At 43.9% G+C, this 20090-nt stretch overlaps 2 protein-coding genes across 2 annotated transcripts in view; one reads left to right on the forward strand and one right to left on the reverse strand.

Annotated features, from left to right (window-relative positions):
- LOC117010778 overlaps positions 1-848 on the forward strand; it is a 35485-nt gene extending 34637 nt beyond the window's left edge. The window contains exon 6 of the mRNA XM_033085729.1: positions 765-848. The gene's annotated coding sequence lies outside the window, so the exon portion shown is untranslated. The remainder of the gene's footprint in view (positions 1-764) is intronic.
- LOC117011029 (corticotropin releasing hormone binding protein) lies at positions 142-9214 on the reverse strand. The gene is made up of 7 exons (XM_033086240.2): positions 8966-9214; positions 8438-8531; positions 7677-7834; positions 5374-5584; positions 3632-3780; positions 2235-2352; positions 142-859 (listed from the first exon to the last, which is right to left on the reverse strand). The coding sequence occupies exons 1-7, from the start codon at positions 9197-9199 to the stop codon at positions 705-707; spliced, it is 1119 nt and encodes a 372-aa protein (XP_032942131.2). The 5' UTR covers positions 9200-9214; the 3' UTR covers positions 142-704.
- Positions 9215-20090: the final 10876 nt, after the last annotated feature.

Raw genomic sequence — 20090 nt, forward strand, 5'->3', positions numbered from 1 at the left:
TAACCAACCTAGAGAAAGTAAATCTTTGCTCGTAATAGTTCTTCAGCAATATCTATTCAAAACTTTCATTTCCAGAAAATACACAAGCCTTAGGAAGTTTAACCAGTCTTCAGAAAAAATGCAACATAAGAACTCTTTGCGAACTCTTTGAATGTATTTATTTATGTTTGGATTTGTGTAAGGAAGTCTCATGCTATAAATTTTTATTAAAAACATGTCATTAGAAATAAATAGCACATTTGTAGTCATAAGTAAAACAGTAGTTTTTACACACACCAATGTTGGTCTTTCTCTTACAAAACTGGAATTGTATTTCACCATCTTTTGTTGCTTGTTTATACTTGATATAAAAGGATAAAGCTGCTGCATGAAGTTTGTATTTATTGTAGGTTTCATATATCCCCAGACTAGGGTTTTTGTCTATTTTCCTAATAATATTTATACAGGAAACACACCCTTCTATTCTTGCTATTGATTTCTGAAATGGTAAATGAGCTTAAATATTGCAGAAAGAATATAATGATAATAACAATGATTAATACATATGTTGCTTTTCCCTGCTTGCTGATGGGAATGACTGATTTGTATGAAAAAAGAATTATGCTTATAGAAAGGCTTGACACCACCAGCTAGTTAAAGGAAAAAAATGCATCATTATAGAACTTTATTTTCATTAGCTATGTCAAGATGCATGTCCTGCTTTCTCAGATACTAGGAAAGCAGAACTCCTCAATGCTGTTCTCCTTTATTTCTGTTTCCTGCAGATCCAGTTGATGATATTCAAATGTCACACGGTTGATGTGTTTGCCGCTGGAGACCATTCGCAGCACAGTGTTGTCACAGCCAATCTTCATTTGGGCTATTTAAAAGAGATATAAAGACACATTTATATGAGAGAAACTGAGGGGAAAGAGATATATAATGATGGGAATTATGAAGCACCGATACATGCAGTTTTGGAAATAAAGTAAATTCATGTGTCATAATGACCTGCTGGCAGTGATTAACTGCTGATTAACTTTTGTGTTTGTTAGTCTTACAATGCTTGGGTTTTTAATCAAGTATCCTTCCCTCATGCAAATGCTACTCCGTGTCTATGTGCTACTGTTAAGAAACCATGAGGGATGGGTAAGAGTAATGGCAATATATCCTGGAGATAGCCAAAATTAGCAACATCAAAATGTTTCCTATTAAAGGGATGGCTGGGTTTGTGTGTGAGGACATTCCTCACAGGAGCAAAGGCATGTGACAGTCCCATCAAGACAAACTCAAATGGTAGTGCCCAGCACCTGGTCTCACTCTGAGGGAAATCCAGTGTGTCACTAACTGCTGCTTTAGACAAGCCATTTGAGTGGAGGCTTGGCAAAGCCTTTCTGTCTGGGGAACTTGGGGGAGCTTCCTCATTTGAGGAGAAATCTGGTGTGTCACTGGGAGAGCAGGAGCTGCTGAGATGGATTTTCATTTTCTTCACACCACCAGGAAAACACATTTTATTCTCATTCCAGTGTTCAGTATTATCATTCAACAGCAGCACTTAACAGTTAAAGCTTTGAATAGTGCCTGACTGTTAAGTGTGATGAAAGGCAAGGAAGACCACAAGGACCAGGCACGTTCCTGCTCTGCAGCTCTCTGGAAATGCTGCTTCTCCATTGCCCTGTTGATACTCCTGAAGTATGACAGGTGTGCCACAGGGGTTAGCCTGTCATATCACTGCCACACTTTGCAATCTGCTATTGAATATTAGGGAAACTGGAAGTTCTTATTTTTATGGGGAGAAAGAAGTTACTAGCATGATAGCAAAACAGGTTCAGAGCTCCAACAGGTACAAAGCAGAGAATGGGAACTGTGAAGCTTCTGGGGTATGTGTCACATCTGCAGCAGGAAAGGCCTTGGAAACACAGAGTAAATGAGAGAAAATGCAACAATCTGCCTTCCTTTGTTGTGCATTTCCAGACCTTTTTATGCGCTGACCTTCTAATATTTATTTTTGTCATAGGACAAGAATTTTAAAAGTATGTCTAACTCAGCCTTGTCATAATGATTACTAAAGGGGCAAATGTAGGTGGTCATGGGTGTGCTGTAATGGACAGCCAAACCACAGCTTTTGCTCTGATGTTCTGCTAAATGTGAAGTTCACCAGTCCAGCAGGAAGTCCAGATGTGTGGGGAAGTCTCTGCATGTCTTATTACGGTTAATTATTTTATTATGTGGAGGTAATTGGAAGAAGTTCTTACCAGACCCATGAAAGGAGTGACAGAGGTCAGCCAGTGGAAACATCTTGGATGGGTCTAAACCAGCTCCTCCAAGAAGCTCTACAAAATCTCCCACTCCTGCACAGCCTGCAGATGGTTTCTTAAAAAGGTAGAGGCTAAAAGTTATTTACCATTCATCTTTAAAATGTAGCAGTCCTGCAGACATTATTGAAGCTAACAATAGGTTTTAGAAATCCCCTGTGCTTAAAGCTGCGTGAAATCACTTTCTCCTTCTTACCTTGATTAGTAAGTTAATTTTCTTAAGGGGTTCCAAAGAAAGACCTAAGTAGACTCTGAAAATTATTGACAAGTAGAAAAGGTGTTGATTCAACTGCTTTGAATTCAGATAAGCAATCTGGTTCTGGATGCTCAGACATGTAATGAAATTAATACAAGCATGTACGTCTACATTCAGCTGGCAGGCAGGAACTTCAATTCCACTGTACCATACTTATTCCTAAAAAAGTGCTAAAATGTGCCATTGTGGCAAAGTTCAATTAAGGTAGAAATTAACAAAAAGCAGTTTATTCTGAAAACAATGGCTTAATCTATATTAAACCCACAATTTTCCTGAAATTAATGCCAAAGATAACTTGCATGGACACCTTGAGCACCTTTGGGCTGCCACCCCTAAGCTGCTATTTAAGTGCCTGGTTTCTTTACCTTCCTTTGCTGTTGTCCTTTTCTGCTCACCAGTGAATAAATCAACTAATTCACTTGCCCATATCTCAAAACCTGGCTTGCTCAGACACTGGCAATCTCCTTGAAGAACTCTGGCTGTCAGACTCATTGGCAGGAGAAAACAAATTTCCTTGCTCTGTTCTTCTGAAGATTTTGGAAACTGGCACCTTCTTACACTTCTCAGGCACAGGCATCACCAACAGCTCCCATCCTCTTCTGTCTGTTTTTCACCAAGCACCAAATACCCCAGATCAGAGCAGAGGATGCTCACCACATGGCGCAGGTAATCAGTTGTGAGCACGTTTGTATTCTGTCCGTGGTGATACCTTGCTATTAATGGCTGCTTTCTCTCTTAAGAGCGTTTGCTGCTTTCATTAAATTCAGACAGCTCTTGGGGACAATGCTCCTGTCTTTATAATGAAATCCTTACCCTTCATTATGGCAAGCAATTGTTACATGCATTAATGGTACTTTGCATAATTTGGCTGCCATTGCAGCATTACAGAGACGATAGCGACAGGGACTGCCCCAGCTCTCCTCTCTGGGAGAAACCAGAGCCCTCAGTGTGCATACAAGAGGTCCAGAGTAACCATGCCTTAGCAGCCAGTGCCACAGCCTATCCCTGCTTCACCCCTTCCCTTTTCTGTGCCCAGAAAAATTGCACATGCTAATATTTTCTTAGGAAATAAAGATCTTACCTTTAAAAAGAGACCATTTAAATGCCCCAGGATAAGATCAGATATTTTTATCACCACTGGGTAGATTATGGAGAAGCTGCAGTTTCTGTGCTGGTGAGGAATGACCATGGTAAACCTTCCTGAGGGGGTCTGAGAGATGACATTGCAAGCTGGGACACAGGAGAAAGTGTAAGAGTTACTTATTCAGTCATCACTGCATGTAGTAAAACTATAGAATTACAGTAGCAAAAAATCAGAGATAGTTTAATTACTGTGAGTTACAACCAAATGCTGAAAACAATGTGTAGCATTTTCTGAGGTTCTTGCCTCTTCGCTCCTTAAAATTTCCTTCCCCACTGTTTACTGTGTAGCATGAGGTCTGGCAGAACCTGAGGGTGAAGCAGTCAGTATAAGAGCTCACACCTGAAATCTGTACATCAGGGGCTCATGCTGTCAAGGGCTCATGCAGTTCGTCAGTTTGAAGGATGTTAAACATGGGTGGAGGGAGGGACTGTGTATAGTTTTGACAGCTTTGATATTGCCAGCAACCCCCTGAATCCTATTCTGCTCCTCTGAACTGGAGTTCCTTGCACTGCAAAATATCTCATTGAAATGAGAGCATGATTTCATCTTTAAGTTCAAACTTTAGAGTTCATGCAAAGGATAACTTATCACCTATGTGAGTAACCCAATGGATCCTTGACAGAGATCTGGGGTCCTGCAGTTCCTTTAGCAGGAGGGTGGAAGACACCAGCCACCTCCAGTAGCTGAATACAATAATCACATCCATGACCATGAAGCCACGCCAGAGTACGGACTCAGCTCGCAGCCTCAAGTCTGAATAACTTGGACAAAGACATAGCAGACACACTGTCACAGTTTGGGGATTTTGGTACTTTTTTGTTTAGCTTGGTTTAGGGTTTTGGGGTTTGTTTGGTTGTTGTTTGGGTTGTTTTGTTGGTTGGTTTTTTTGTTTGTTTTGCTCTCTTTTATTGGGTCACTTTGAGTATTTAGGCAGATAAATCAGACTGGCCTGAACAGTATTTGTTAAATGTCCTGTCCTCTCTGGAAAAAACAATTCAAGTAAGGTACTGGAACAGATTGTCCAGTCAAGTTGAGGGTGCCCCACTGCTGGAAGAGTTCAATACCAAGTTGGATGAGGCCCTGGACAACCTGACCTAGTGTGTGGCATTCCTGGTCATGGTGGGGAGGTTGAAATGAGATGATCTTCATGATCTCTTTCAACCCAAGCCATTCTATGATTCTGTGATAATTTGTGCCTTGCCAGCTCAGAGGAAAGGACTTGCAGATCACATATCTGTTATCACATATCTCTCATAACTACCACATAACCATTCAATACACTCATTTTACTATTGACCTTTTTGAAATATTTCTTCCTCATTGTTCACCCAGATCTAGAAAACGTTGAGATTGAAGTTGCTAAATTAATACTATTTGTTCTAGCTAAATGTGTCGGAACATGCTAATATTATATTGGGAGGGATCTTATTTGAAAGAAAGAGCCTTATGCTCTTGCGTATTGCAGCCTGTGTGATCTCTTAGGCTCCGTTTTTCCCTTGGGACACACAGTGAGCCTGAACCGAGCCTGCAGGCATGCAGGTGCACATGGGTCCACCTGCCTTACTGCAGCCATGTCAGTGCAGATAACCACAGTTACAAAATTCACTGCAAGGCAACACAGTCTTCTTGCTTCCAGCCCCAAATTCAAGCCCCTTTGCAGGTATGAAATGCAGACTTACGGAAGAGGTTGCTGTTCTTCTTGACTGTGACAGTAAATCCGTTGCCTGCTTGCTGAATCCTGAAGAAGATCATTGCCACATTCTGTGATGATCTGACGCTCCTCTGAATATTCCCACTTTCGCAGAAGTCTACATATCTTTGAGAAGTGGTGAGCGGATGGTCCAATGAACTGGGAAATTTCTCTCCCTTGAGTATCCATCCATCAAACACCTACAGAGGTTCAAAAACATAGAGTAAGGTTTTGCTTATTGCTCTGTTAGCAGGGAATAGAAACATGAAGTATAACAGACGCTCTTTTCTTTTGACACCATATAACCTGTTCAAAGGCACAAACTGAAAAAAAAAATTCCTTGTATTTGTTGATTTCCTAACATTTAACTAGTTATTCATGCTTCAACTGATGTTTAGGAAAATAATACATATAAATTTTAATGTTGTTTTTATCTCCTTCAGGTGACAACTTTTGTGGGATTTTTTTGTTTGTTTTTTATTATTTTTAAAAATTATTTTTGTTTTGTTTTTGTTTGTATTGGGGTTTGGAGTTTTTTTTGTTTGGGTTTTGTTTGTTGTTTTTTTTGAGGGAAATACCTCTTTTTGCTTCAGTATCATCACATTCTTGTTTTTTGCAATTTCAGTGTTACTATGAGAGGTTTTTGACCAGCTTGATTTGAGAGCCACAAGAAATATAAGTAACCTTTTCAAACTTTGGGCATTATGTCGATTGATCTGGCCTGTAATTTTCCAGTTTTTCCAATGCTTTACAGCTTGTCATTAATGATCCCAGCGGCCTTCCAGAGATACTGGAATACAAAACACTTTGGGGACAAATTATTGGCAGAGGTATTGCTCTCACTTGTGTCAGCTCTCTCACCTCATCCTAACCACTAGAAAGCAAAACAAGTCCTGCATTATTAGTCTGGACCTTAAGCATCAGCTTCTATAAATCTTTCCTTCATAATGAAAAAGCAACAATTTTCCCTCACCACCTTCAGAGAAATGTGTCAGAAGTAGAAATATGCATTAGTTCTAGTATAGATATGCAGTTGCCTGCCTTGCTGTTTCAATTCCCTCCTAGCTGCTCTCGCATGGTGATTCCTTAAACACTTCAGTCAATACTCCCAAAATTCAAGGACCAGGTTCAGCCATTGCTTCAGTCAATAATTCTGATGTATGTGGGACTTGCTGATGAAAAAAAATCAGGATCTGTCTCTGGATTTGCCAGAACTGTAGGTTTATGAACTAATAAGGTGCTCAAATCACATGAGGGAAAACTTGCCTGTGTGTATATATATATACATATATATATATATATATATATCTCAATACAACAGAGAAGTTTGGGACACCATTACTTAAGAAAGGAAATCTCAATAAAACATAAAAGATATATTGATATATTTTTCTAGCCTTCATGAGTGACCATAAGTGCAGGTACAGAAGCCTTAGATCCACAAGACACTGAAAGACTGAAATCAGCCTCTCTGTAGCCACATGGGGAGAGATCTCAGCCAAGTCATGGAAGAGAAGGAATAGAAGGAATAGAATTCTCCAGGGTAAAGGAAATAGGAGAGAAGGAAAGGGCTAAAGGGCAGCTTTGCTCCTTCTTCCCATCCCTGGACCTCAGCTTGCCCCTGAGGGATGTGGTCTGTTCTGTACCTTGCCAGTTCAGCACAAAGGGCAAAGTGCAGGGTGAGGGGACCCAGGGACCATTGAGCCTCCCCTTCTCTCCTTGACTAAGTTCAAATATTGATGAATGTTCCTGCCTGCCAGAGAAATGTGCTGGTAAAGTTTTTAAATACTGGAATATAAATGGCTGTAAGGCATGAGCCTCTTTCTGTTCAGAGCCAATGTCCTGAAAAATTCTATCAGGGAAATTTTAAAGAAAGCCTGCAATGATCCACTGATCATTAATCTGATGCTAAGTGACCTGTGAGCAGAGCAATAATAGCGATCCAGAGATCTGCATCATTATCTGCAGGGCTCATGTAAGTCACCATGCAACGTGTAAATTGTACTGACCAAATCTTCAGCCATCCCCCTGGTATGGACACTCCGTAGAGGCGGTTCTGGAAAAGTTCGGAAGAGCCAGTGCTGTAGTCTGGGGAGAGATCCTCATCCTGCAGCTGGCTTTGCCCTAGAGGAGTGGTGGTCGGGGGAATACGGAGTGCCTCCGGCAGGAGAGAGCCCCCGGAGGAGGCTGCTTGGCCAAAGCCCGTTCTGTACACACAGACACACGACACAGACGTGCACACGCAGCAAACACCTCACGGGTCGGAGCAGAGCAGAGACCTGCAGCCCCTACCTTCAGGAAGTCCCCGCCTTGGCAGTCGATGTTGACGAAGTCGTAGCGTATTGTGAGCAGCTCCTCGGGCTCCCCGATGAAGAAGGTTGCGCAGTGCAGCTGCGGCTGGTCCGCGGTGAAGGTGAACTGCCCCTCTATACTCAGCATGTCAATGCACCCTGGAGAAGCGGGGACAAAGGGCTGCTGCCTCTGCCTGCCCTGCAGGGCGACAGCGCCAGCTCCCGCTGTGCAGCGAAGGAGGGGGATAGGAGAGACCCCCGCACCGGATCCGGCTGGCAGTGAGGACAGCGAGAGCCAGCTGAAGCAATTAGGAGCCTGCTGAGCATCAGACGAAAAATAGTAACTCGCGGGTGTGAGCACAAACGTGCGACGGGAGGATTAGGAGGGGTGGTGTGTCAGTGCATTTCTGAAGAGAAAACTGTGTATATGTGCACAAGTGCACAAACACTCCGTCCTTTCAGATTTCTCTCCTGTCACAGCTGCTACATCTGCCCCACCTCTTGGCAATGTGACCCTGCCTAGGGACATGGGTGGGGAATCCCCATCCTACTCCAGTTATTTGGGACCATCAGTTATGAACCCCAGCCCTCTACCTCAAACCACAGGTTTCTGCAGGTTTAATGCTTTGTCCCTCTTTTCCCTAGTCTTGCAAAAACTCCTGCAGCTCTGTCATTCCCAGTCAACCCTTTCTCCTCCCTGAGGATTCTCCCAGGATTCTCCCACCGGCCAACAGTCCCTACCAGAGCACCAAAGAAACTCACGGAGCGACCGCCGGTAGATCTGCCCTGCAGACAGCTCTCGCTTCAGATCTTCACTGAGCAGTAGGAAGGGGTCATCCTCACCAGCATCCCTCACCTGGTGAAAGATGGAGGGCAAAAAGAGTCTGGGGCAAAGTGAAATGCAGCCCCCTCTCTGCACCTCTCAAGAGCAGGCACAGCACATTACATCCCTCCTCCAAGAAACAGTGCAGCTGGAAGAGCTCAGGCAGAAAGCTGACAACCTGCATTAGAGGGGAAATAAACCTAGCATCTTAGAGGGAAGACCAGCAGCTAAGTGCACTGAGAGTCTCTTAAATCCTCAGCAAACTTGCTGAGCATAAATAAATAGAAGAGTAGTACAGAATACTTGGGACTGTTGCTTTAATGTTACCCAGGTGTAAGTTTAATGCAGGAGAAGTGGGAATAGGAAAGGGAGAGAGTATAAAGCAGAATGCTTGAAAGCTGAGTACAAGTCGGAAGACAGCGGCTAAAAGCACAGTGAGATGTTTAATCATCAGCCCTATTGCTCACCTCTAGGTATCTGGTTTCTCCCTTGGAGGCTGCCAGGAAGATGAGAACGAGGTGGCATTGAAACTGGAAAGCAGACGGCATGCTGACACCTCCTCTGTCGGCCGTCCCGCTGTGGCCAAGTTTCTCCGAGTCTGTGCCGGTATGCAGAAGCCGCTGGGGTGTCTTGGAGCGACTCTTTTTATAGAGCTGTTGGGAGGGGAGGCACTTGGTCCCCGTACTGATAGGGTAACCCATGGTAACTGAATTCCTCTCGCAGTGACACAGTATGTGGGCATGACAAGGGTCCAAATTACAGCCACAAATTTTCAAGACGGTTGAATTCCCCTCTCTGGCAGATGTCTTTCCTCCTTATCTGTCTGGTGGAATAGCTGAAAACCTCTGGGGAAGAGAGCCCATCCCTGTGCATATGAGGCACTAACGCACTGTGTTTGTTTCCAGTTACTCTAAAGTGAGCAATGAGGAGCATCCCTCCCTCCTCCCGGGGCAGCCCCGGGGTATTTCAGACCTGCAGGGTTTCCTGCCTACCTTCTGCTGCTCTGTGACACGCAGCTCTCTGCAGTGCCTGTGCCTGTGTCGGGTGCTTCCCGCTGGCCAGGCCTGGGTGGGCACCCCTGCATCCCGGGTGGGTTTGCAGCCTGTGCCAGCATCCCTCCAGGGCTCTGCAGCAAGCACATAGGCAAAATCAGACAGTGCTTCCCACCAAAACCAACTTTCATACAGAAATTATGAAAACTTGGGCTTCCCAAGGGCATACTTGTCACAGAACTCCTGATACTGCTACAGCCTTGATCCTCAGGTGAAATCTGAGACCTTTAAAAGTTGAGCCTGCGAGTGAAGATTTGTAACTCTGCAGAGTACTAAAAATCAGAAACTCAGTAGAGGTATTAGATGTAGGGTATATAGCTGGAATAAATTCAAAACTTCAGGGTTTAGCCCCAGTTTACATTAGAGGATTGGGAAGGTGAGAGGTGCCTTGGAGACTGTGAGGATCAGAAAGGGCTGCAGAGGAGCCCAGCCTTACTTGCTATTCTTTTGCTCACTCTCCAAAGAGATTGATAAGTTTAAAATTATAGCTTGACCCCTCCAATTGCTCCCTTAGAGGCATTTTTCAGGATCCATTCCTAAATTCTGGCTGCAGTGTCCCAGTTTGCCCTGCTAATCCCAGCCTATACCTCAGATGCTGAGTGTTGGGGAATACTCAGTGCAGGGAGCTGGGTGTGCAGCTGCAGTGAGAGCTGGAGATTGAGCTCGGTGGGGCAGGAGTCCAAGCCCAAGGGAGGAGGCTGTGAACTGCCAACCTTTTGAATTCCAGAAGGCCCAGGGACCTGTGGCACCAGCCAGGTGACAGGACCCTCGGAGATACAGGAAGAGTCAAAGACTCAGGTGGAAGACCACAGACATTCGCATACTTGGACTGTGAGGGTGTAAACCCAGGAGTTCCCCTCTTCAGGGTCCCTCTCTGGGGCCACCAGCTCAAGGTTTCTATTCTGTTGCTGTACAATTATAAAATTACAGTAAATTCATGAATACAAGCCACACTGAGTATAAGCCACATCTCTGGGTGTTGGCAAATATTTCGGTTTTTGTCCATAAATAAGCCGCACCCGAATATAAGCCGCTCTGTCGTTTGCAGCGAGGACCCGTGTGCAATTAGTAACAGAACCGCGGGAGGGCGGGGTTTAGTGGCTGAGCTAAGGCTGTGCAGGCTCGGCCCACTAGGGGCTGCTGACGGGGCCAGGTGGCCCAGCCCGGTGCTGCCGCTCGGGGCCAGCCGCCACTGCCACTGGGCTCGGTCACCCCGGGTCAGCGCTGCCCCGCGGTGGCAGGCAGGGACGGAGCTTCCCCCGCTCCTACGGCAGCGGCGGCGGGCGGGGACAGAGCTTTCCCGCGCCCGTGGCGCAGGCGGCGGGCGCGGACAAAGCACCCCGCCTCCTCCCCGGCAATGGCTGCGCGGGGCTCCCGTCGGCTCCTCGAGACGCGGCAATGGCGGCGCCCCCCCACCCGTCCTCCCCGGGCTGCAGCAGAGGAGGGAAGAAGAGAGCTCTCCTGCCTCTCTCCCCGCCCCTTGTGCTGCCTGCAGGGAGCCAGGGCAACAGAGTAACACTGTAACAATCGCAGAATGCCGGGTTTTACTGGCAGGTGCTTGGCTCGGCGCCCTGGCTGGCACATCTGGGGTTGTAAATGTCAGAAAATTATTCGCATATTAGCCGCCCCCGACTATTAGCTGCACTTCCGGGTTTCCACCAAAATTTTTGTCAAATTGCTGCGGCTTGTATTCGTGAAATTACTGTACTTAAAGGAGAGAGAGGTCTGAGGCTCTGCTGTGGAAAACCTGGGTTTGAACTGGTGAGGGAAGCTGGTCTGCCTGAGTGAGTGTGGGATGTGTAGGGAGTTGTGTGGGAGCCCATCAGCTCACTGGAGTTGCCTGCTGTGAAGGGGCTTGGGTCCCAGCAGCCAAAGTCTCTGGTGGTGGGAGTGTGACTGCCAGAGTGCCTCCTGACTGGTCAGACTGGGACATTATCTTGCTGTGAGTCCTTCAAGGTCTCCAGTGAAGAACAGCATGTTTGATTGTGTGTGAATTTGTTACTGAAGATTTCAGATTTCAGAATGGAACTTCAAAAATTAGTGAAGAACACATGGCACTGCAGCTAAAATATTATGACTGTTAAACCAGATGTGATGTGATCTACTCAGAATGAAACTATGGTGATGTCGCCATAGTTTAAACTCTTGACTATGAATAGCTGAGATCTGGGCTTAGCACAGTGTTCACCTGTGGAGAAAAGCAGGAAGCCCCAGTCTGGAGGCCGTGCTGGCAGATGAAGTGAGAGGACTGTCCTTCTCCAATAAACAATTGGGAGGGACAATAGGTGCCACCTCCATATCTGCTGTAATTTATTGCTCACACAGGGCCTATGGTATCTTTGAAGTTCTATGCAACACCTTGGAGTTTGTTTAGAGTGTACAAATATTCTGTGTAACGTTGGTGCAAAAGCTGAACTCAGATATCCTTTGCTGATGATGTGGAACTTAATTTTAGCAGAGTTAAATTGGTTTTTTCCTCCCACTTTTGAGTGGGGCTCTGGGGAGCTCTAATGCTTGAGGAAGCCAAGTATTTGGGATGGAATAGGGAATCACACACAAAGAGATGCAGCTGCTGCTGCTGGCTGAGGCTCTGCTGCCTCAGGTGGAGCTCAAGCAGATAGATCCCCAAAAGGGACCACTTGAAGGGGAAGGAGGGGGTTCATCTCCCAGCTTTGCATCCCAGCTGTCATGGGATGAGAGAGGATGTGAGGCCATTTTCTCAGTCAACTCTGCTGCCTCCTCAGTGTATCACAGGTCTCCTTCCCCTCTACCCTCACTTTCGCTGCTGCAGCACTGATTTTGTTAAAAGTCACTTGCAAAAACTGAGATTTTCAGGAGATGAGAATGTGACTAATGAAGCAAAGAAAAATCGTTTGAACTGGGTTCAAAACACCCTTGCAGCATTTCAGAAAGGAAAAGCACCTTCAATGTGATACAAACCCTTGGTGAATGAGGAGAGTGTAATTTTTCTTTCATGGAGTTGAGTCATGATAACACTCTGAAGCACAAATTTTTTTGTTAGCATCAAATTGTTTAACACAGTGAAATGCATTCCAAGTGACACCCTGTCACAGGCTAAATAATGCAGTTGATTGTCACCGTGATCTGCTAACAACTGTAACTTACCTTGGGAGCAGCCCCTTTCCCTGGCAGAGATGATGGAAAGCCATGGTGCTGGTGAGTGCCTGGGCTGAGTGCAGGGCTCACTCTACCCTGCTGCAGCTCAGGATGCTGTAGTTTAGGCACCCCAGCCTTTGCAGAGCCTTAGGCTATTAAAGCAGTGCTCATGGGTGGGCTTTTCATGAATGAGCTTTGGAGGACCTGCCTTTCCCACTCATGCTCTGAGCTTGTGGGTGTATCATAGAAAAGAAGAAATCCCAGCTATAGTAAGAAGTGGAGAAAATAAAGCTGAGTGAAGACAGTAGTGAAACAAACTGCATTTACCCTCCCCTACAGTGATCAAATCATGCTCTGTCCATAATACAGATGGCAAATGCAACTTCTTCTCCTAAAAAGTAAAAGTAGTTGTTTTATTACTATCTTTTTTTTTTTTTTTTTTTTTTTTAATACAGAAGAATACGCATGAAGTGCTCAGTAGTGAAATTTCTTAGCAAGAAGTGCTGGAACTACAGACAGTCCTTAGGGATCCCTCCATGTAGCAGAGAGGCCACATGTTATGAACCCTTTCTGCTCTCAAAAAGGGTCCCATGTGTGTCCCAGCTCATTAATACTTCTCTTCTTATGCCTCAGCTGCAACCTGACTTCTTGCACAAGCAACTCAAGCAGACCAAATCTCTTTCTAGCATCAGGATCTTAAACAGGAGTTAGTATTTCCTGCACAGGCACAATCCCAAGCAAGCTCCACACCACAGGGATCAGCCTGGCTGCTGCATGTCTCGTTGGGCTCCTCTGCTTGTCTGTGGTTTCTTGAACTGAGAGGAGCAGCAGTGACACTGCAGGGCCACTGCTCTAGTGAAGAGGAGCAGTCCTGCCTCAGGCACTCTGTCCTCAGCTGTTCATGCTGATTTCTCACTACTGCTCAGTGCTGGCAGAAGAGATGCCATGTGGGGTCATGCACAGTGTAAGATGTCTGACAGGACTTGAATCTTCATATCATGTCATCTGCTAAACATTGTGCTGAGCTACATTTATTTCCCTTATGCTTTTTCTCACTCTAACTGAGAATTCATTCAGGGGCTAGCTTTTAATTTCCTTCATGGTGTCTGGGAGATATAATACTAGTCATTCCTGTCTTTTCATCATGTGGCTGCAGGTCTCATACCAATACCAGTGTCTTTGAAGAGTAAGATATTGCTAGACATCACTTCTAGTTTATTACACATGTTCAACCATTTGTGAATCCTTCAGTATATTATTTCTAAACATTTGAATCTGTTAGCCAAGATTAGGGTGAGAAAGAAATCTAGTGTCTCTACAGAGTCACAAATGCTACAGTGAAGGCTAAATTTTTTGTCCCATCTTTCCTAAATCACAATCAGTCACTGCTTTGAAATGACAATACAGAAAAAAAAAAACAGGGAGAAAAAAGAAAATAAGAGTAAAAAGTAAACAAGTGACAGCAAATCACACTCCTGAATGCCATTAGGAAACTACGTCCTTGATACAGACATGCACAAGACTTCACTTCAGGCTCTGTCTCAGATAAAGACAAACATATAAGAAGCTCCTGATCCTGGCTCCTGGCTCAGTGTAAGCACCTGGACTATGGACATACAACAGGAAAGGTAGAATTCAGCGCAGGTAAAGTAAATAAATTGGCTCTGTCAATGGTTTGAAGATGTGCCCTTTTTTGCAAGAACCCAATCAGAGTTGCAAAGACAGCTAAGAAGAGCATTTCCAGCAGCAGAAACAAATTCTGAGATTGCATTTTGTGCTTCAATCCTTTACTCCTGTGTTTGTTTCAATTTCAGGCATGATCCAACCTGAGCCCAGGACTCCTTCCTCTGTAATCAGTGGGCATCTCCATCACTGATTTCTGTCGCAACCTGTGTGCCTCAGCTTTGTGCTGGGTATGACAAGCCTCTTCCAAACCTCACCACACATCTCTCTGTAACACCACTTCTATTGTTTCTCACTAAATAGAGCTGAACTTTCCATAAGGTGAAGTAAGAGTAGCTTGTTAACTCTGGGCAGTTTGACACAAGAGATGGTGTGATTTGTCACATTAAGTGGCTTAGAGGGATGACAAACACATGTGATTTATGAACTGAAAGCCTATCAGCACCATGCAGGCTTGACAATAAGTGTTGCATTAACTCTATTTATGGCATTGGCTAAAAGCAAAGATTGTGAAACTCGCAGTTTAGCGGGTTAAAAATAATCAAGCAAACATTATACCCAGACACTGAGGTTATCCTGAGGGTGGTTATCACTTCCAGCTCTGCCTGTAAGTCAACCAGCATCGACACAAAGCAGTCAGGGCCAAGAAGCAGGAGAAAAGTTTTTTCCCAGGAAGGAAAAAAAGAGATATGAGAATGGGTGACAGGAAAAAGCACATGCCATAGTTCTAGTGTTAGGAGAGGTCACGGATGTTTGTTGAGCTGTTTAATTTCAGAACGGACTTTGCTCCTCTGTGGATCCTCCAAACAGAATATCCTCCCTCAAGAGTTGCTGCAGGACAGCCTCAACCCCAGAGCTGCCCACAGGTGTCAGCATGGCTCCTGGGCAGCCTCTTCCATCCCATCGTATCTGCCTCTATCAGCTGCAAAGGCAGCACCAGCGCCCTCGCAGAACAATCTCCTTTCCAAAGCATGGCACAGTGATTGCATCTAGACTTTGCTTGGAAGTGTAATCCTCGTGGCTCAGGTCACCTCCCCTTTCAGATCTCCTTTCCCACATCTGCAACTTTCTCCCAGTGACCCTTCCTAAAGCAACAGCCCCTGTTCCTTCTCTCCCAAATTTCCTGTTCAGTCTGGGGCTACTAGAATATTTGTCACTTTGTTTTCAGTGCTAAATCAGTTTATTACACAGAATATAATCTCAGATGTGTTGAGAAATCCCTGTATTTCCACATATTATGTTCCAAAATTTGTTTAATCTCTGAAGTATGAACTTTATCTTTGACAAAGCAGCAGTTTTGATATTTTAAGATGTTTTAAGTGATATATTAAGATGTTTTTGGGGTTTTTTATCCAAGAAGGACAAGTATTTCTTAGCTGAAGTGACTCCCTGAGGAGAATCATTCTCACCCAGAAAAAACTGTAATTCAACACATGTATTAGACATCACAGTAACAGACCCAACTTCAGAAACACTGTCAATTGTTACACAATTCAGGCAGTCAGTGTGAGTCAGATAGGAGATGTCAGCATACCCAACATAATGGTATATATATTCATTCAACTGCTCCCTCTGTGTAGTCCTTTGTTTTTCATGTATGTAGTTCCTTACCAGTCATAACTCAGTGCTGTGCAGCCTGCAGTGCCAATTTGATCAGTTAGGCTCCAAACACTTTTAGGTGAAACTAAGGAAAATCTTGTGTTAAGTGTAAAAATCACATACATAGAAGGACCTTGGATCATCTGGTCAGCATTTTTGCACCTCCTGAAATCTAAAGGCAGCTTCACCTTTGCTAGTAATGTCACAGAGCAACTTTAACTGAAGTGCACTAATGGGCTTTTTCATTTCAGACATAAATTATTCTCCTTCTTGCAATACTAGTCCTAGGGCACCAAAAAAACCCCTCCATTGAGAAAGAGATTTTTCCTAAAACTGCAGAATCAGGTCATTAGTGCAAGGGCAAAACTAGTTTTGCTTTCATCTACTGAAAGCATCAATAGTTCAACAGGATGGAACTTTCTAGCCCTGTGTCTCATTGAGACACATCACTCAGCCACAGGGATCTGTTTGCTACTGCCACTTGATGTCCCCAGCCAGAGCTGAGGAATTCACATCCTTCTCCAGCATTCTCAGCTTTTCGCCATGTTTCAACTCCAGGTAGCTCAATTGCTTTTCTGCCCCTTTTATAACTTGTTCTATACACAAATCTTTTTCCTGCCATATCTTTATTCTGTAGTGCTTTTCTGAGTTCACGGAACTCCTGGGAGTATAAAATCAAAGCAGTGCATGGAGTTTTAAAGCAGAATCCACTGACAGCTATACTATGATGATTGCTCTGAACCCCATGCAGTCAAACAGGACCTGAGAGGGCAGCTTAGAATTTAAAGCAAAAGTATAACAGGAACATTTTCCACTGATTTTTCCCCAAAGACCTGGGCTCTGAGCAACTACTTCTTCCATCTTCCTCTTTGCTGTCTTGTTGCAATATTTGCAGTTTTACAGACACGTCCTTATTTAGCCAACCAGCTTACAGAAACACAACTTTCCATTGAAGGCTAATTTAGAGTCTCAAGCACATGTTCTCAGCTGCTGCAAAATTATGCCACTGAGTGCAATAGGCTCTGTCATTTTATATCAGCTGAGAATCTGCTTGCAAGGGCAAAATAAGTGGATGCAGCTGCAGTTCTCTTCCTTGGGAGTTGCCCCTTATACACAACTGATAGCAGGTGGCTGAGAGTTGGTGTTTAAAAATGACAAGTTTTTTGGTTTCTTTTTTTTTAAATATTTCTGCTGAAATTCATTCACGTGCTCTCTCTGATGGCTGCCCAGGACCGATAGCCCACCATCCTCCAACTCAGAGGAAAGGATGTGGACAGAATTAATTTTGAAAACAGATTTCCAGATAATAAATTAAACATTCTCTCTCAAGCCATATCATGTGGCAGAAGAAAGACAAAATTGAAAATGTGACCTTTTTTTTCTTCAAATAATGCACTGCTATTCAACAGACTTAATTATCTCTAAAGATACATGCAGTAATTGATGGCCTGTCAATCAAAGCCCTTATTAGACATGCACATGATGTCACATCACAGTCTTAAACCTTAATCTAAATCTAAATTTCCTGACAGTCAAAAATCTTTATATAGATTAATCTGATTTCAGATACAAGTTTTGTGTGTGACCTTTCACCCAACCTTTTCAAGGCTGTGATCAGAGAGGAACTGGATCTTTAATGTATGCTGCTGAGCTGCTATGAAGGACTCCGGTCAGTCCCTGAGAGTTTTTCTCCTGACCCTGCCCTGCTTTATGCTCTAGTCTGTAGCCTGGAAAAGGGGTCTGCCTTGGGTGGCTGAGGACCTGGGGTGGATCTGCTACTGGAAACATCACCTGTTCTGCTGGGGTCACTTCTCTTTCCCTTCCCACAACCCCAGGAAACTTTGTTTACATCTTTACAGGGAGAAAACAGTGTTGTGGACGATGTTATCCCATTGCACTTGACACTTTCCACACTGCTTGGGATTATTATCCCACTGCACTTCCACAGCTTCCATTGAAGAGTGGAAAAGGTACAGCCCTCCTACTGGACCTAGTTGGTAAATCACTCCTTGGAGGCACAGCTCCATTACAAACTCCTTGTCTTCATGGGTGTGTCATACACAGCTTTTTGGGATTGGTAATTGGATAATGAACCTGAAGAAGTTTTAAATTTACAAACAGGTAATGCATCAAGCTTTTTGTTGCCAGTTGCACTGGCACTTCAAGTCTCTTTTGAACTGAAATAAAAGCAAATGGCAGAGGCTGAGGCTTTCAAGATAATGGAATTTATCTTCTGTAAACCTGCTCTTTAGATGTCAAGCAAAGCAATTCCACAATATATAGAAAAGATCTTGTCTGGTGTTGTTGTATTTTTATTGGTCTTTGATGTAACTTGAAAATATTAGACCATGTTTTGGTGTTCAATTTTCTATAGATTTTTCAGTCAGCCTGATAAAACAAATGGAAAAAATGCCTGTAATTAGACATCATTCTGAAAGCTGAGGCACTCTGGAGAAAGCCACGCAGCAAGCTTGATCTGCATGTAAAACTTCAAAGTGCTTCCTAGATTCATGAACTACAGAAAGACTTGAAGTCAGCAGGAAAATGTCCGTAACCAATGAGGAAAAAATCCTGCCTTCAGATTTGAAGGAGAGAAAGAAAACCCGAAATGCTCACGTCTGCAGGATATTGTGTTCATAGTGAGGCTGGCCTTGTATGCACCATCTTGCAAAGCCAATGTTAGTGGTTTCAATGCCATTTTCCTTCCTGAGGAGTGCTTATGGAACACAGGATTGATCACAGTTTTTTCTGGCTCAGAGGCAATTCAAAACTTACAGGTGAGGTTCATATATCTTTCTTAGAAGCAATGGGACATTGGCTCCTGTGGAAGAAGAGTGAGAGAGGGCCACTGGTGCAGTGGCCCAGGAATAGTTGGCCCAAGAATAGGATGGCTAGACTTACCCCAGGGCCCCATACTCTGTGAAGGCTTTGTGAGTTTGAGCTTCTGAATCTGTTTTGTGCATTTTCTTACTTCTCTGCTTGGTTTCTAGTCTTTGTACAAAAAGGTTTCTTTTGGCAGAACAGATGGAGTTTAACACTTGTCCTTGCAGTTAAAGCAGCAACAAGAAACACCTAACAAGACAAGTCAAGTGATTTATGAAGTTTAATAAAACTTTGTTGGAAAAAAGATCATTTGAGTCATTCTCCTCTGATTCACCCACAGCTCATCTGCAAGTCAGCCCCTTCCACAGAGTAGTTAGGATGCACACAATCCGTAGTAAATTCAGCTGATGAGATGGCTCCATTGGCCCACTCCATCACAGCAGCAACTCTTGCTGCCTGACTCCAGGGCACATTGCTGCTGCCAGCTGGACCTAGCATAATTCTGCTGTGCACATGGGCTGCTACATATACAAGGACAGGGACACTCAGAGGGTTTATGAACTTTCTGGAGCTTCTATTCAGAAAGTTTCTTGCTCAAAATTTTAAAGAAGGAACTGGCTTTTACTGGGATAATCTTACTCCTTTCAGCTTGGAGTTGAGCTTTAAACTGCTCTTCTTTCTCTTCCCCTTGGAGGACAGGGGAAGGCTTAGAGGCTAGCAACCGTCTGAGACCCATGAGAAACAACAAAAAAATAGTCTTATGTTTTCTGGCTGGTACTTTTGCCATCCTGGCCCAACACTTGCAATGATATTGCAGTGCATGACATTAAAGGCAACAAAAAGTTGCCAGTTTTTTGCCAGTTTTACTTTTGTACTTTCTGTCATGCTGGTCTAGAAGATATTTTGTAAATCCTGTATAACTTTTTTGCTGAAGAGTTAAAGCATGCTGTAGCTCTATCACCATTGCAAAATTTGCTTTTCTTCTGGGATAACACCACTTGGTGGTGCCTCTTTTCTAGGATGATGTTTTCCCCTTGTTACATTTATTACACCCCGTAGAATCCCCTGCTTATAATAAATTACATATTCTTAATCATATATAATTTCATACAAATGTACATTTTGCTAATTATGTTTGGAGATCTGGGAAGGAGAGACGAGTGAACTACATTCCTCAAATGTTGCCTAGCAGGGCACATCTTCATTGGGGAGTGTTTTTTTAATAACCTCTTACACAAACAGAAAATCTTCATTTAATTTAGATACCCTTTATTATAGTTTGAAGTCACCAACAAAATGACAAGGAAATAAGAGAGCT

Source organism: Catharus ustulatus, chromosome Z, assembly GCF_009819885.2.
Source record: "Catharus ustulatus isolate bCatUst1 chromosome Z, bCatUst1.pri.v2, whole genome shotgun sequence".
Classification (NCBI taxonomy): Eukaryota; Metazoa; Chordata; class Aves; order Passeriformes; family Turdidae; genus Catharus; species Catharus ustulatus.

What these genes read in the sequence shown, in the direction of transcription:
- LOC117011029 (XM_033086240.2), bottom strand. Translation starts at nt 9,199, where the DNA reads ATGGGTTACCCTATCAGTACGGGGACCAAGTGCCTCCCCTCCCAACAG. An exon ending in GAGAAACCAGATACCTAGAG is followed by an intron (nt 8,532 to 8,965) that starts GTGAGCAATAGG and finishes ATCTTTCACCAG; the next exon opens with GTGAGGGATGCTGGTGAGGA. An exon ending in GAAGAACAGCAACCTCTTCC is followed by an intron (nt 3,781 to 5,373) that starts GTAAGTCTGCAT and finishes CCTGTGTCCCAG; the next exon opens with CTTGCAATGTCATCTCTCAG.